We start from the raw sequence: 17,191 nt of genomic DNA on the forward strand, positions 1-17,191 counted from the left end.
TGTCTATTACAAGTTTCAAATGTACAAAATTAATCTAGAATGGCAAAAAATGTTCATGCGTAGCGCTAACATGCTACTAGGATCTAACCGAGGTAATAACAGGAAAGTTTTTTGTCACATCGAAAATTCTACCTCAGCAGTGAGCAAAACGCTGTATCAAGTTAAATTGTCTATTCAAGTTAAATTGTCCCAACTTTTTTGACATCAGCAGCAGTGGAGTGAATCTGATGCTGTTTTTTGGGGGAGATATGGATGCCAAAAATAAAAAACTAAATAAAAAAAACTCCTGCCATTTTCCACCTTAAATAATCAAACTGCAATGCTCAAGCTCTCCTCTGATAATTGTCTATTTTTGCTGGCACCTCGGTTGTCATGCCAATGCTAGCATGACTTTGTGCTGCTGTTAGCCCCGTACCACCAAGTGGTGCTGAACAACAAAGCCCTCAAGCAAAATATTGCACAAACATCTGCACGCATAGTACTAGGTATTAAAATGTGAAGATATTGCATTGTGCAAAAGTATTTCAGCAGTAAGTGTGTTTTCCAAGAAGAAACAATAGCAATTAAATAAATGCAAATATACATATAGTAAAAAAGTAGATTGCGTTCTTTTCTGTGAAGTTATTCATATCTTGGTTAGAAGAATACAATTAGAAGAACAGTTAGTTTCCTGACTTCTCACTCTTAATTTACTGAAGGACTGATTAGCTGAAGCAGGTATTGGATGGTAACTGTAAATACTGGGTTTTCTTGAGAAGAGCTTTAGAAATGGTTTAAAGATAGTACACACACACACACACACACACATCAAATCATGATGTATTGTTTATTTCTTTACTAGTATTATTATTAATATTATTGCAATGTGGGCGGCATGGTGGGTAGCGCTGTCGCCTCACAGCGAGGAGGGCCTGGGTTTGATTCCCCAGCTGGGTGACCAGGATCCTCTCTGTGTGGAGTTTGCATGTTCTCCCCGTGTCTGTGTGGGTTTCCTCCCACAGTCCAAAGACATGCAGTCAGGTCGATTGGACATGCTAAAGTGTGTGAGTGACTGTCTGTGTCTGTCTGTCTGCCCTGCGATGGACTGGCGGCCTGTTCAGGGTGTATCCTGCCTTCCGCCCGATGACTGCTGGGATAGGCTCCAGCACCCCCTGCGACCCTGATGGAGAAGTGGCTTAGAAAATGGATGGATTATTGCAATGTTAGTTTTTTTTAAGACATGAACGTTTACTGCCAAGATATGCAGCTTTACATACAATTTTAATAGATGTAAGTCTTTTCTTTGCAGTCATGGGGCTCTTGACTAAGATTTTCCTTTTGTATTTTACCTGTAGAATTCTTCCTTTGCTTCTGCTCTTCTCGCTTACTTATTTTGTTTTGACACATTTTATGGCTGAATGGGCCTTAGAAGGTGACATTTACCTTTAATGTCCATTGGTCATGTGGTTTTGGAGCAAGAAGTCCACAAAATGAACATTGCTGTATGAAAATTTGACAGTCTCAGCACCCTCAGTTTTAGTGGATTACTCACCAGGACACTGGGGCCTCTGACTGCAATGGGGCTTTGGGGGGCTTCAGACTACAAGGCTAAAGGGTGAATCAAATGCTTAAGATGATCTGATGCAGATGCAAATATCTGATGAATCTGAACAAATGACCAAACGATTGAAAATTAACAAATGTTTTATCTGAACCCGTTTATTCATTTTTTGATGCAGTGTGCAACTTCCTTTTTAGAATTAGTCATTTTCTTCCAACAAATCAAATAATTAGGGGTGTGATGAGGCAAGACTTATTGCCTTCTTTATTTGCATAATTATGTGGGCAGCCAATCAGCCTTGCACTTCTCAATTTGCAGAGGTGTTGGACTGGATTCAGACATCACCCAAGGAGTCACAAAGAAATGTAGATATTATTAGACAGGAGCTGCTGTGAAAGAGCTTGCTGAATGTGTTGGTTTAGGAGGCATTACTCTGTTTCAGCACTTGCTATAAACAGTTTAAGGCTGTTCTTTTAAAACACTGGCAGTAAGCATTTTAACATGGAGAGCGTAAAAGTGCAGGTATGAATACGATAGGAAGGATTCTTAACCCTTTAAACTGCAAGGGCTCAAATGTGGATCCACACTTTAATTGATCTAACCATGCTTCACCCCAAAACAAAAGGCTTTGTGAAAGGTTTTCAAATGATATGGTTTTTTTGGTATCTGTGAAAAGTCTCAGTGTGCATTTCAATTATTGATGTTTCCAACTCAAATAGCTACAATAACACAGTGTAAAAAACACACTGAAAGCACTGATATTATTTGTTCTTAAATAATTAAAATATACCCTGTTTAAAAAGGACCATTAGAAACCATTTAAAGATCAAAACCTAATGGTTTTGCTTCTAATGGGAATTGGAATAATGGTTTTCAGTACAGACCTAGTTTCCTGTAGAAGACTTTAGATCCCATTAGGAAGCCATTAAATGCATTTAGAGTCAGCCTCTGATCACATGTTGAACCAATAGGATCCCTTACATTATCATATCAACCCCTCAAATAAAGCCAAAGCAGTGTGGGTGGAGTCACACACAATTCCTAGTGAGTTAGCAGATTTCTTTTTAGGTCCTAAAGATGAATGTGTGTAGTGTCTCTGCTGAGTGATCAGTCTGATTGTAAAAAACTAGTGTAGTTTTTCTCAAAGTTGGACATTTTTGAAAGAGTTTACATTTTAGCTTGTGATTATTATAATAATGTCAATGTCTTGAGATAATAAAAAAATAAATAAAAATAATGTAGTTACTTAAAAGCTCAAGTTTCTGAAACAGTATAGTTGAAACAGATTGTTTCAGATTTGGTACAGCTGTGAAACAGATTGTTCTTTGGGGATTCCTCAGTAAATAGTGATACTTTTTTGATCCCACAACTGGGGAAATTCCACCTCTGCATTTAACCCATCCGTGAGGTGAAACACCACATACACACTAGTGAACACACACACTAGAGGGCAGTGAGCACACACTTGCCCAGAGCAGTGGGCAGCCCTATCCACGGCGCCCGGGGAGCAGTTGGGGGTTAGGTGTCTTGCTCAAGGACACCTCAGTCATGGACTGTCGGCCCTGGGGATTGAACCGGCAACCTTCTGGTCACAGGGCCAGATCCCTAACCTCCAGCCCACGACTGCCCCAAAGACAATGAAAGACAAATGTAAAGACACTGGTTCCTTATAGAACCATCCAAAGAACCACTTGCATTAAATAGTTCTTTGTCTATCAATCTAAAGAACCATTTCACCATGCAATGTTGAATGTTGCATATGGTTCTGTGTAAAACCTTTTTGAAAATGGTTCTGTATAGCACATAAAAGAGTTCTGCTATTGTTATGGTGTCAGGCTTGTAACAGTAATAGAACCCTTTTTGGGGTAGGATTATTGTTCAAAAGGGTTTCTATATAGAACAATATGCAACACATGGTCCATCAGTCTGAAGGACCATTTCACCATGCAAAGAACTATTTCATGCAAATGGTTCTTTGGATGTTCATGGTTCTGTATGGAACCATAGTCTTTATTAAAGAACCCATGAACCATTGTTTTGCAGAGTATATACTTTTTTTGTGTATTTAACTTCATATATAATTTCAGACAATTTAAAAACTTAATTCATTTGAGGCAGTGAGTTACCTCTAACAGGAGAATAACTTGAGAATAATAATTATTTGTATTTTGCATTTGGTAACATATTATTTCAAGTTCAAATAACTCAAACGTTTAAATTACCATCTTAAATGGCCATGGCCCACTGGCAGTTTCAATTGTTTTACACTTCTATAACCGAAGAATAACTCCACTATTTTACATACCAGTACATGTATTTACTGAATGCTAAGCCTTAGTACATAATAAGCAGATTACTACATTTTTTTAGGTTTAAAACAGGACTCTTAATATTCTTCTTACAGAAGAACAATGTGTGTTTTGTTAACTTATTTAAAGTTCAATGAACACAAACTTTTATGTTAACCAGGTTACTCACTTTTTAAGCTAAAAAGTTGTATCTTTTTATTTATTTATTTTAACATATGGTTTCTTATGGTATGTATGTATGGTCAATTCCTCATTCGCACAGTTACATAATAATAATAATAAGTAAAAGTTAATTCATAATGAGGTGTTTAAGTGGTTCCTTCAGGTTCATTATGTGTATATCTTTGTTGATGCACATATGAAAACCCTTCCAGAAATCTGTCAGGAAGTATGGAGTTTTTTGTCAATCTGCTCTGTCCACACTGCGAACCTACTGCAGAATACTGCAGCAAAACAGCAGGGCTGGGGTGGAGATGGCAGGGGCGGAGGGGGAGAAAACAATAAAAATGGAGTGATTTACATTGATCGCACTGTTTGAGGACACTGCATTCTGGGAGGGTCAGAGAGAGAGAGACACAGAGAGAGAGAGAGAGAGAGAGAGAGAGAGAGAGAGAGAGAGAGAGAGAGAGAGAGAGAGGGATGTTGTGGGTAATAAAAGAGGTTGATTTATGGCACCTTGGCCCTTGGCTGTCTTGTGGGGTCCCGCTGGACTTGGCTGGAGCCTTCAGGTCATATTTCACTGTTGCCAAGAGACATTTACCACACCTCCCCTTGAGGTAGAGAGAGAGGCAGAGACCATAAGGCCTGGGGGATGCTATAACTTTCAGGATGGCCCCCAGACAATGTCCACCAACCCAATCAGAGCTGATGCAGGAGTAGAAATCAATTTTAGAGCTAAATGAGCATGACGTACAACAACTAGGGCACAACTGCACGTACATGCACCTGTTTGTAGGCGCATGTAGGAAATCTATATGTGGTCAGATTAAGCAACGAGTACCTCAACCTCCTGCACTCAAATGTGTTTTTAAAATGGTTAATTTCTCCTGGACGGCACAGAGTTTATTTTTTCCACTAAAAACACAAACGTCCTCAGCACAACTTGAAGAAAGCAATTTGTGGTGCGCTGCGTAGCAGCTTAGGTTTGTATATCACAGATGAGATTGAGCCTAAATATACTAAAGAGACATAGAGCAGGCACTAACATAGCTAATTTGTTTGAGATGCAGTTCACAATAAAATAAAGAAGTAAAAGGTGGTAATATTTATTCTACTTCTATCTTATAAACTGTCAATTATAGTGAGTAGCGCTGTTCTAGCAGTAGTTTAGCATGCTAACATAAGAGAACCGTATTCCGTACTTTGGCACTTTTCGCGTTTCAGTGGTTACTGCGGAAATACAGGGTGTAATGATTGGTTGGACTCTGCAAAATCTGCCTAGAAACCAAGATGCATTTTTACTGGTCACATTTGGGCCAATACCTCTAAAGAAGTAAGAAAAAAAATGTCATCTATGTCGTCGGTTTGTACCGTCAGTATTCCGTATACCAGCTTCCACAGAAGGAGCAGTTTTCCGTATAGTGTTTTCCCTCCATTTTACTTGAAGTTTTATTAAATCAAATTGCATAAAATTATTAGCATGCTATTTAAGCATGGCTTTACTTCGCTTTTCTTAGCACTGCTCGACATTTAGCAATAGTCTTTCAACTTATGGTTTAACAATTATGATGATTTAAGATTTCATAGTTATTTTCTGTTTATCAATTTCACAAAGGAAGCTTATTTGTTTCTGTTGTGCTCCATCATATCTGCTCAGTCTATTCAAACATAGACAGCTGTATTCCCCTTCCATCAAAGATAGAAAGCTTTACGTTCCTGGTGGTTAAGGAAAGGCAAGAGGTTTGGGGACCAGGAGGCAAGGGGGGCATTTGTAATTTGCATGATTAATTTGCATAATCTTGCATACTCATAAACCGATCCATTCTTAATTAGTGATAAGGTTTAGCGATGCTCCTATGAAATTTTTAGTTGTCTTGGCATAACAACAACAAGACATACAAATATTTAACAACTTATTATTCAAACACAGATGTTTTATGGTTTAAATGATGACTTTGGGGTACTTTAAGCAATTAGCAGCCTACCATGCTCTGTAGCATGTATAAAAATGCTAAGCAGGCTCAGTTGACCTCAATTTATCTGGATCAAGACGGCAAAAGGAAAAGAGACCTTGAAAGAAGGTTCATTGGTGGGGGACGGATGGCAGGAGTTTCAGTCACAAAGACTGCTCAACTGGCTAGGGACTAAAGTGACATATGCATTTAGGGAAAAAGAGTAGGCAATAAAACAAAAACTTGTGGTTCAAATCGCACCTTGAACGACTGTGATGCTTGTGCATTAGTGCAGTACGTAAGCAAAAAACAGAGAAAACAAGTGACGGAGCACGGCAAATAAATAAATAAATAAATAAATAAATAAATAAAGGTCCATCCACAACTACATAGAGAGGTATATACTAGGGTCACAGAGAATAAACCCCTCATTTCAAACACAAATCTACATCTGAGAGTTCAGAGGTGCAAAAATCATCAGCAATGGTCTATAGAAATGTGGAAAAAAGTGATATCAGTACAGTCATCTTTCAACATCTTCTCCACAAGTGGGCGAGTGCATGTGTGGTACACAGAGAATACTACAATGCACACAAACAGTAAAATGCTTGACCCTCACACTGAGGAAGTGTTGTGGTTCTGTTATGCTGTTTAAGAAATTAGGACATTTTGCTGGCTTGGTTTGGGACCCCTTAACCACTAAGGGGAAGGGTCACTGCAAATCAATATAAAGTTATTCTGAAGGACCTCTGCTATGCTAAGATGAAACATTTAATCTGGATGGGTTTGATCTCCTCTAGGATTACAATCCTGCCATCTTCGGGGCACGAAAGGTCACCGATTTATTTGATGAGTATGAAAATTATGTAAATGATATGCTATGATTTTTTTCTAGTCACCAGACCTTAACCAAATTGGACCCTAATGGTAGATTTAGTGCTGATGTGTTAGGCAGCACTCTCCACCACCGTCATCAAAACACCTACACTTGACCAACCCATTTGGGTAAAGGACAAAAACGGAAATTGTGTAATTATATGTTTCATCAAACTATTCTATTATGAAATACCTTTTCTAGCTACAAACAGTGCTAGCAGTCAATTAGGGTCCCCACGCTAATAGCAGGCAGTATGACCAAGAAATTATATGATGGTATAATTAAAACAGTAAAAATTTAACTGAACAACGTATAGACAAAACTATCTAAGTATTGACTTTTACGCTTACATTCTGGATCCACCATTTAAAGTGTATTGGGAAATTAGAGGTCAACTTTAGCTTCATCACATTTCTCAAGTCATTTGTCTCAGATGTATGTTCCATATACCTGTACATCTGACCCTCGGACGCTGTTGGAATTTGGTAAATATTACAGTCAGTATAGCTAAGATCAGATGTTAACGTCTTCAGCCAGGCCTTGCTGCTCTGGTGTCCATGTTAGGCTAAGGCTAACGACAACATTTACACAGTTTCTTTATCAAAATGAATTATTAATTCTTAGAATTTTTTGAATATGATTAATGAGGGTGGGTGTGGGGCCCCCAAATATTCAAGAAAAGGGCCAGGCTCTGGCAAAAAGTTATTTTCTCTCACTTATGAGTGCACACAAGACTAATTTGTTATTGAGACGGCAGCTGTGTTATTGGCTGAGAGAGAGAGAGAGAGAGAGAGAGAGAGAGAGAGAGAGAGAGAGAGAGAGAGAGAGAGAGAGAGAGAGAGAGAGAGAGAGAGAGAGAGAGAGAGAGAGAGAGAGAGAGAGAGAGAGAGAGAGAGAGAGAGAGAGAGAAATGACAAATGCACTGTTCTCTAAACATGAGCAAAGCCTGACAGGCGGAATAATGGATTCAGTGATCCCTTACAGCTCATACACCTCCTCGCTGCATGGCCATGACAACTGTTATAACCATATAAACCAAATTATAGATTTGAGCTTTAAACTGGACCGTGTACAGACAGGAGCTGGTACAGGCATGAGGCAGCTGAACCTGCTTTTACAGGCTGCACTCAACATGATGTATAGGCAATTCATTTAAACCAGGAAAGGCCAAAACAGTGTTCAGCAAATACAGTATGAAGGCATGAACTTGGGAGACACCGCCACTTTCTCCTCCATGACATCTCTCGCTTAAGAGAAAGCATCAGCAAATTGTCCTGTATACTCTGTGCAACACCCCACCCCAGCTACTCAACATACTGTCTCCATGTTTGAACAGATGAGGCAGAGCAGAAACAAAAATTAGCTAACTTTTAATACTCACAAAGATTGTCTTTTTGTCACTACGGCACCAGCCACTCAATTTTACTTGCTCAGATTTGAGGCCTTATATTCTAACTTTCCTCAGTGCAGCATTAGTTAGCTAGAATTGCTGGTGGTTTAGCCTTCTTGCTAAGCTAACATTAGCATCTGGTGCGGCAAGGACATGAATTAAAAGTAGCTTAAGCTTATTTGCTCAGGTTTGGGTGCTTATTCTTTAAACTTGAGTCAGCGAAGCTACACAAAAGAACCTGCATGGTTTAGGCCTCCCAGAATTAGCGTCGAGTGGCCCGGCCACAGGATCATGCTTTATTCCCCTAACGAGAGTAAGCCAAGCTGACGCTGGTTTGGTAAGAAGATATTTACCGTGTGAACAATGTACACTCCTTTGACGATCAAAGCATCTAACAGCACTGTGCAAAAGTCAAGGGTCAGGGGTGTGGGCCCAAGGACGGTCAGTTCATTGTTCTGAGAACAGCACAGGCTTCTATTTTGCTTGCTACTTTGATGTGTGCTTTCCTTATACAAGAAGATTATCATACATCTCATCTCCTCAGAAATATGTCTTGAAAATGAAAAACTTTATAGCCAATTTGAGTGGAAATTGAATAAATTACGGGCTGTGTCTGAGTTTTGTGCAGAGGAATAAATGCTGAGAAGAACCGAGACTCAAAGGGAGAGCCCATCATTATCTAGGCTGTAGAGAAACTGGAGTTATGATATAAATTATACAAGTTAGAAAGAAGAAAGATTCAATCAAAAACTATCACAGAGGAATCTGTTGGAATGCTGGTGGTGTTAGATTATACCAAAAAGTTGTCTTCTTTGACTTTAGGCAATTATACTGGACAAAGTTTTCCTTCATTGTCCAACAGGCTACTACCTCAAGTCCGACCCAGACAGTGGATTATTAGTGCCTTGTTTCTTCGAGCTGATGAATGGGGTGATTTTGCGGAGCGCTCGTAGTGGAACGGGCAGTATGAGAAAGATAATAGCTTTTCTCCTGCGTGCGATCCATCCTACTGTCCACTCCCTGTGGGTCCAAGGACTCGAGTCACACCCACATCCTGTACCCTGCCCCAACTGTCTAAACCACACCCAGCTTAGTCAGGACACATCCCCAGGAATGAGTAGGCACTGCGTTTGAAGTAGTCTACCACATTCTGTTCACATACTGACTGTGCCCAAAAGTAGTAAGTAGTGTGCAGCATGTGACCAACATGGATTTCTCTGGTGAAGCAAAGATCGGCGAATGACCAAGCGCAGAGCTGTATCTGTGATATGCTGCATTGAAAACTGCCACACAATAATTTCAGGAAGAGTAATCACTGATCTCTGCCTCGTTTGCTGGTTTAATAGCCATGGATTCAGTCTTATATGGATACATAAATTACATCTGTCATTATATTCATCTATTTAAAAGTTAACTTAACCACATAGATGATGTGGTTAGTACAGCTGGTCTCAGGAAAACAATCCACACAGCATCATGCTTATTATTCAGCTGAACTAGATCATATTACCAACTACAAAAGTAATATTTAAATGACTGCCTTTTAACAAACATAGCTGTGTTTGGAAACCAAACAGGTTTATTCCACCAAAATATCTCCACACATGTTGCCAGAGAGGAAAAGAAGCTAGCAATGATTGCTAAGCAAAATGGAGTGGAACTTGAGATGGGTCTCTTCATGGCCCTTCCTAGTAGTACTATGCATGACTTGTCATACACTGGGTACTGTACTATGAAGAGTAGGATGCAGTATACAGTACACATTATGCTATTTCGAACATAGCCCATGTTTCACTCAGCAAAAGATCGCAAACTTCAACTTAAAGCTTAATCCCTCAACATCTTTGAGCTCTTATGCGTAGTAAAGCTGCATTTTGAAAGAAGCATTTTTTTTTTAAAAAGCCATTTTGCCTTCCAGAATAGGACAAGTATACAGCCACACATTCTGTTGCTAAAAGAAAGAAGAGAATTAAAAGCAAGAACATCAGCAAAGAGAGTGTAAAATGCCAGGAAAGGGGAATAAAAAAGTCTCCCATCCCTGGATTCTACTAAAGTGTGATTGATTCTGCCCTGAACAGGTAGCAGTGAAACTAATGGCAAAAATGGTGAATTGATACAGAAAGTGCTGTTCCGGCACATTAAGTTTTGACAAAGGAGAAATAGATTGATAGGGAGACACAGTGAGAAAAACCAGTCTACGAGAGCCAAGTGTGTAAACACAAAGCAAGCACTGCTAAATGAACCAAGAGAAAGGCAAAACCAATATACTGGCATTTTGTGGCATCATAAAGAACCCGTTTTAAACATGCTTCATTTGTGACATTTGCATGGGTTTATATATCAAAAGCAAACAAGTAATTTTACATGACTGTTTTCCAACAATTCCTAATCCATTACAATTAAACTGCGGATTTGTCATTTGTTTGTGCCATTAAAGTTAAAGACATGTTCCGATTGGCTGCCCTGTATTGCGCCTTATTAAAAAACAAAAACAAACAAACAAAAAAAAAAAACAAACATCTCAGACTTTAACACTCTTTTTGTTGCTGGGCCCTTTTGTAGTCTACAAGCTTTTGGAGACCACACTTCAGCTCTAGGTTTCTGGAAGAACTCTTTTCTTGAGTGAGTGATCAATTACCTTTTGGGGTTCCTAGAACCTGTAGGCCTAAAGGGGGTTATTTTAACATCCCTAGACCTTTCTGGGGTTCCTCAAAGTCCTCCCGTATTATAGCCGGTTTCTTAAGTAGCTATAACATTTTGTGAGCATGTACAGTCGTATGCAAAAGTTTGAACACTCGACATGTTTTTGTTGATTTTCCAAGTTAGGTTGTCACATCCTCTATAGAGAAAACACAAACTTGGCATTTTCCTACAAATTTTACTACACAACATACAGTATATTAGTGTAAAGGATGTGTTAGCTTATGTTCACTTACAAAATCAACAAAATATTATTTGACCAGGAGAAAAAAAAACCTTTGCATACATCCATTAATGGCAAGACTAACCTGAAATTGCTATGTCTGCTTGTAGTTTATAATCAATGTAGCACAATACACAATCCATAACCAATCCTTAAATTGTTTTAATTGTAGTGTTGTGTGTAACTGTAGTTGCAGTAGTAGTAGTAGGCCTCACACCCCAAAACTGAAGTTTCTTGACGAACCTAGTCATTTAAAAATGGCTCCTTATATAGATTCCAGGCCATGTTGGATAAAATGGCTCCTAAATGTACCTCGTAAATTACTCTAAAGTTCCTCAGAGAACTAGCCTTTTCAGAAGGGTTCCTGGAAGGTCCCTAAACCGTTCACCCAGGTGAAGCAAGATGAGAAACCATAAAGGGTGCATTGAGTATCCTTTCATTTTTACAGTGTAAATGGGTGGAGCTAAGCTGCTACTAGCTGAACAAGAAAATATATGATTACACAATAAAATCCATTGGTCTTCATGACATCTCAAATGCAAAGAAATCAAGACGTCTTTGCGTCTTGTTTCCATTGGCAGGCTGTACGGCCTGAGAAGTGAGAAATCTGTTTTGAAACTTAAACAATATTGACAAACTACATCCAACTCTTATTTCAGAAAAGCTACAAAAATAGGTTTTCCGTTATACTGGCCCCTTAAAAAAACAAGAATGAACATCTAAGAGTAAACTGCTGAAGCACAAGCCGAAGTGTTGTGTTAGAACACTAGGCTTGAGCAAGCCACCCACACACAAAGCACATCACTCTACCAAATTAGTGTTTGGTAGTAATTTAGTGGTTTTTACAAGTTAGTGAAATTGCGGTTTTAAAAATGGATCTAAGGTAAGATAAAGAGTTCAAAATCCAAAACTGCCTAATCTGAGACAGCCTCATTACCCACTGCGGAGGAGCGGGAGGGAACACTTGCGCGTTTGATACAGAGATGGCTCCAGGAACACGTACACAGTCACACACAAGCTTTGCTGCTTAGTGGTTGTCTGAGAATGTGAGTGTGTCACTGTGAGTTGCTTACAGGATAGCAAGACTGGATGCAGGTCTGATCATGCACAGAAAAAAATCCCCCCCCCCCAATGTGGATGCTGGAAATAAACCCTGGCTTGATGGCTCAACCCGAGCTCCATGTTGGGTCATATTGGGCTGCCACAAGACACACATACAGAATTACACAGGGCTTCATCTCGTTTTTAGATCATTTTCCATGAGTTCCATATACAACAATAAGACCTGCCTTGTCAGACATCCTTAACAATAGATGCAGTTGTTTTGGAGGTCCTAGTTTTTGCACTAGGCATCTTTTCTTTAATGTGGATGGAATACATTTTGTTCGACAACATTTACAAAAATGGAGGCAAACTGGATTTTTCGAAAAGAGAAATCAAAAAGAAAGCTGCCATTGTGCTGTTTTAGTTTAGCCTAGACACATCTGGAGAGGTGTGAATAGTTTTCACAGCTGGAGCTTCTCGTTTCTCATTGCTCACTAGCAACTCAACACAGACACAACATTTCACACAAAGAGCCACCTACTTAATCCCTGGGGTAGGAAGCAACAACGTATAAGAATTTCATTACTGTAATTAAGCACACTTGTTTCAGTGTTTGTACATTGCCTGTGTAATTATGCAGCTTAAAACTAACTCTCTCACATTTAAAATAATAAAAAATACAAAAAAAATAATTAAATAAAAATAAATCTGTTTATGTCTGCACATTTCTACAGGTCACCTGTGATAGGCTGCCTCCACAGCTAGATTTTTATATATAATAAAGTACTTGTACTTTTACTTGAGCAAGGTAATTGTGCCTCCTTTGGTTGATCTGACAAGTGTTACTAGGAATTCTTTTTTTTAAAATCATATTAATGTAAAACATTTAAGCCTTTTTCATTTCCACCAGTGGAACGGTCACTAGAAAGCCTGTAGAAAGAGGTTAACAGCACCTTATAGTCAGGCTGCAGCCAGAAACCCTTGCAGTTACTGCTTTTTCCTATGATCTTCCTCCTCTCCTCTGGGACCCGAAAACTGATTTGGTGATGGCATCTTAACTGCTGGATGAACACCAGAGTAGATGAGCAAGGCTGCTCCAAACACCTGCTGAAATGGTCCCCAAAGAAGGATAAACCAGCGTACTAAACCACTACCCAGGAAAGCTTTTTACAGATTTTAAAGACATCACTGCAAAAATATGGTCCAGTCTAACTTTCTTTGGATTGCTCCATGGATACTTTACACTCTGTGTTTTGTTGTGTTTAGATATTTTACATACCAAGTATTTTATACTTGGCGTAAAATAAAATGGAAAAAAGTAGAAAGTCACACAAATCGGCTGGCACTGTGCAGCTGCTGTGATTGGATGCAAGAGTATTAGGGGTGTGCTTTCAGGCGAATATTGAGACAGGCTCAGATCACCAACAGTTGACATTAAATTTAATGATCTTGAAAGAAAACGGTCCTATTTCTCCCTAATTTCTGCTCATTCCCTCCATACCTCATGTTCCTTTGCTCTCGGTGATTCCTCCATGTTCTTCTACGATAGGATAGGGGCAGGTCGGGAACAGCAGCAAAACTGTCTGGACCCAGTCATACTTAAGTCACACTCACTCTTGCTTCCTACCTTCCAAGTGACAACACAGTTAAAGCTCAAATAAACAAACATTACTCATCTCTACCCTCTAAATGTGTTATTAATAAACATTACTCACCAATGTCCTTGAAACCATGACTCAGAAGTTAGAACTTGTTATTGTGTCAAAATAATCGCGTTTTCTATTTTTCTTTCATGCGCGTGCATTTGTCTCAACCCAACAGCTGAAAACACAACCAGTTCACGTTCCGTTAGTTGTGATGTAAACACATTGTGAAAGATAACAAATGTGGAACAAAATTGCAGCAAGCTTAAATAATTGGGACAGGTATATCACTGGTTTTGAACTTTCGTGTCAAATCAAAGTGCTAAAATTGCATATTTTTGCTCTAGGCCATGCCTCCATTACATTTTTATTTTTAAAGACCTCAATATGCTTTGTCTGATAATTAGCACATGTATACAGACTGCCCTTCTGGGTGACAGGACCTATATAGTGACTCACGTTTCCAGGACCTTACCAACATTTGAGAGACATTTTAGCAGATTTTCCAGTAGAAAAGTTGTTTTCCAGGACATGTGGGAACCCTGTATACAACAAATACTACATACGGAAATAAAAATAAAAAAAAAGGTAAGCATTTATTTATGAATACAAAGATAAACATTGTGTCTATATCAGACAGCAATGGAACTTAAATTGTCTTCTCTTCCTTCCTCTACAGAATAGAGAATATTCTTTACATCATTTGCACAAATGTACCATATCAGAGTACTGCTATTATGAGATCATTCCATTAAATCACAATAGAAGTGCAGTAGCATAAGGCGTGTTATAATAATAATGCATGCACAGAATATTCACGAATGTTCTATTAACACTTAAGGAACACTCAATGCATCTATGCGGCTGCTCTCTGTATGCAGTGCGAATAAGCTTAAAGCAACTTCATTCTGTCTTGTAGTGTCCAAACTGAGGAGTCTCAAATGTAGGAAAGTGCAGAAAAGAACAGTGTCTGCATGCACTCTGTGAAAAGGTTTTTCTTCCTGTAAAAAGTAGAAAAAGAGGTGGTACAGCATGACACTGGTTTGTTATGAAGCTGAGGTCTGCCTCATGTCATAAGTAAGCACCTGTTGCTGGATGGCTAACTGACCCCCTGCCATTTGACATGGGCCACCCAGTTCCACCATGGCTTCAGCTGTTAGGAAATACTGTGTAGTGACAATTTCTCAAACACAACCTGTCAACAGTTAGAAACATACATAAGCATACGTCATTCTCTCTCTCTCACACACACACACACACACACACACACACACACACACACACACACACACACACACACACACGTGTGTGGCTTTGGTTAAATATTACTTTTCATATACATATATTTTACACAGTAGTGCTTTAGATGCTGGTCATGGAAGTAAGACAGTCATCCGTGAACTCTAAACTGGCCATGCGTAAAAGTGGGCCCCGGTCCATCCACTCCCCACTCGCTCACTCTCTGCTTCATGCACAGCATTTCGGGAAGACTTCATTCTGCCAGCAGATTGTCCGAGGCGGCGTACGGCACGGTGGTGTACCTCATTCATCATTATCTGCAGAACCAGAAAGATGGATAGAGGAATAAAAAAGCAGAGAGAGAAAAGAGAAGAGGGCTGCATGTTAAGAGCAGAAGGTTCTAGTCAGAGTGAAGTTTATATTGTGGTTCTGATGAAAGCCAGGTAATTCTGAATGCAAGTTATTCCTGTATAATGTAAACCATTCATTATTTATAAACAGTGCAATCTAAAAATTTGCTCACAACAGAATAATGTAAAATGATTAGATTTATTAAAAAAAAAAAAAAAAAAAAAAAAAAAAAAAAAAAACAACTTTACTCTTCAAAAAGAGTAGATCATAAATTAGATGCAAACCAACTTGATTTTACAAACCCCCAATTGCAGCCATAAAGTTTGTATTATACACAGTCCTGCACCACAGATTGTACTTTGTCTACAGAGTGACTTTTCTGTCTAGCACATTCTTGCTCTCTGTGATGTAGGCATCTAGAAACTTTTGCTGCTGCTCCTGTCCTCCCTCTCCTATCCTGGAACGACACAGCAGTTGAGGAGAGGAGCAGGAGGAATGGAGCGAGGAAGCAGTAATTGAGGAAACAAGACAGCTGGTCTGTTTCTGTGGCTTGAAAGCACGCCTTGAAATTCTTGGTAGTCAAGCGATTGCTACACAGGGCCAGCCCAATTGATATGATCTTCTCTTCCACGTTTTTTTAAATCTTTTGTTTCCTCACATACTTGGAGAGGCAGCATGATCGCATCACAAAATTCACAAAATGCAGTTTCAGCATCATGGAGAAGACGAGCTCTATTGGATAGGAGAAGCAGTAACTTTTAGGGTTTCTGGATGCAGTCTGGACATACCAAAGATAGGCACTTGAGTCAGCAACTTGGACTTGAGCTACACTTGTGTCTGAAGTGAATTTCGAGTGAAGTTTGTGACTCATGCTCAACTGACTTGTGACTCAACTGGGGCTCAAGACTTGCACTGATTTTTCAAAAACTTTTGTACAAGTCCATCACGAAGATGTATTCATGCAGAATAGTTTAATGAAGAAAATGCTCTATTTTAGAGAACCTTAGAGACTTGAAATTTTGAATGGAAGTGAGGAGGTGATAGGAAGTTTATACAGCCCCAGGTTCCTCTCTTTTCATCTTAAGAACCGACCGGTCAAGATAAGATTTTTCACAAATTTGTATAAAAGAAGCAACTCTGATCTTAATTAAGGAATCTAACAGCATGTTTTCTCAAGGAAATCTTAATAGACAATCAACTGTCATATCTGTTATCTAGCAACCGACCTTACGTGCACAGCGGAAACACGCAAAGAAAATAGTTAAGTTAGTAGGCTAGATAGCTACTGTTACTAACGTAAAAATAGGTCACACAGAACTAAAGTGCAATAAACTTGAAATGAATAATATTGTGACAGTGCTTCCTACTGTTCATCAGAGCTTTGTTGCTCCCACGTTAGATGGCGCTAATGTTTTTCCGCCTAATAAAAACATTCTACTCTCGTCTCTTTAGTCACCTCCATCACAGTGATAATTTAGCTGACAAGCTTTCATCAACATTAACACACAAAGGTAATAAGGGAGGACGGTGGAGTAATTATGCAGAAATTTTGAAAAATTACCCTTTAGATTCACAAAATGGCACAAACAAATGTATAAGGACGAATAAGTACGAATAAGGAAAGCCAATTAATGCACGTAATAGATAAAACATTTTTTTCTTATCTGTGATTCTGCCCTTCAGTTTTATTACAGTACTATGGTCATGTGCAGTGCTGGGGTTTGACAGCACTGCAATAGTGAATTTACATTATTGCCTTGGCAA

The 17,191-nt window shown here is 39.1% G+C and overlaps 1 protein-coding gene across 1 annotated transcript in view; it reads right to left on the reverse strand.

Annotated features, from left to right (window-relative positions):
* Window positions 1-14,172: 14,172 nt before the first annotated feature.
* The window catches only part of nek1 (NIMA-related kinase 1), a 32,820-nt gene continuing 29,801 nt past the window's right edge, over window positions 14,173-17,191 (reverse strand). Inside the window, exon 36 of the mRNA XM_017697681.2 lies at window positions 14,173-15,393. Coding sequence (XP_017553170.2) covers window positions 15,380-15,393 — 14 coding nt within the window. The 3' untranslated portion in view covers window positions 14,173-15,379. The remainder of the gene's footprint in view (window positions 15,394-17,191) is intronic.

The sequence above is a fragment of the Pygocentrus nattereri genome, chromosome 4 (genome assembly GCF_015220715.1).
Source record: "Pygocentrus nattereri isolate fPygNat1 chromosome 4, fPygNat1.pri, whole genome shotgun sequence".
NCBI classification, from domain to species: Eukaryota; Metazoa; Chordata; class Actinopteri; order Characiformes; family Serrasalmidae; genus Pygocentrus; species Pygocentrus nattereri.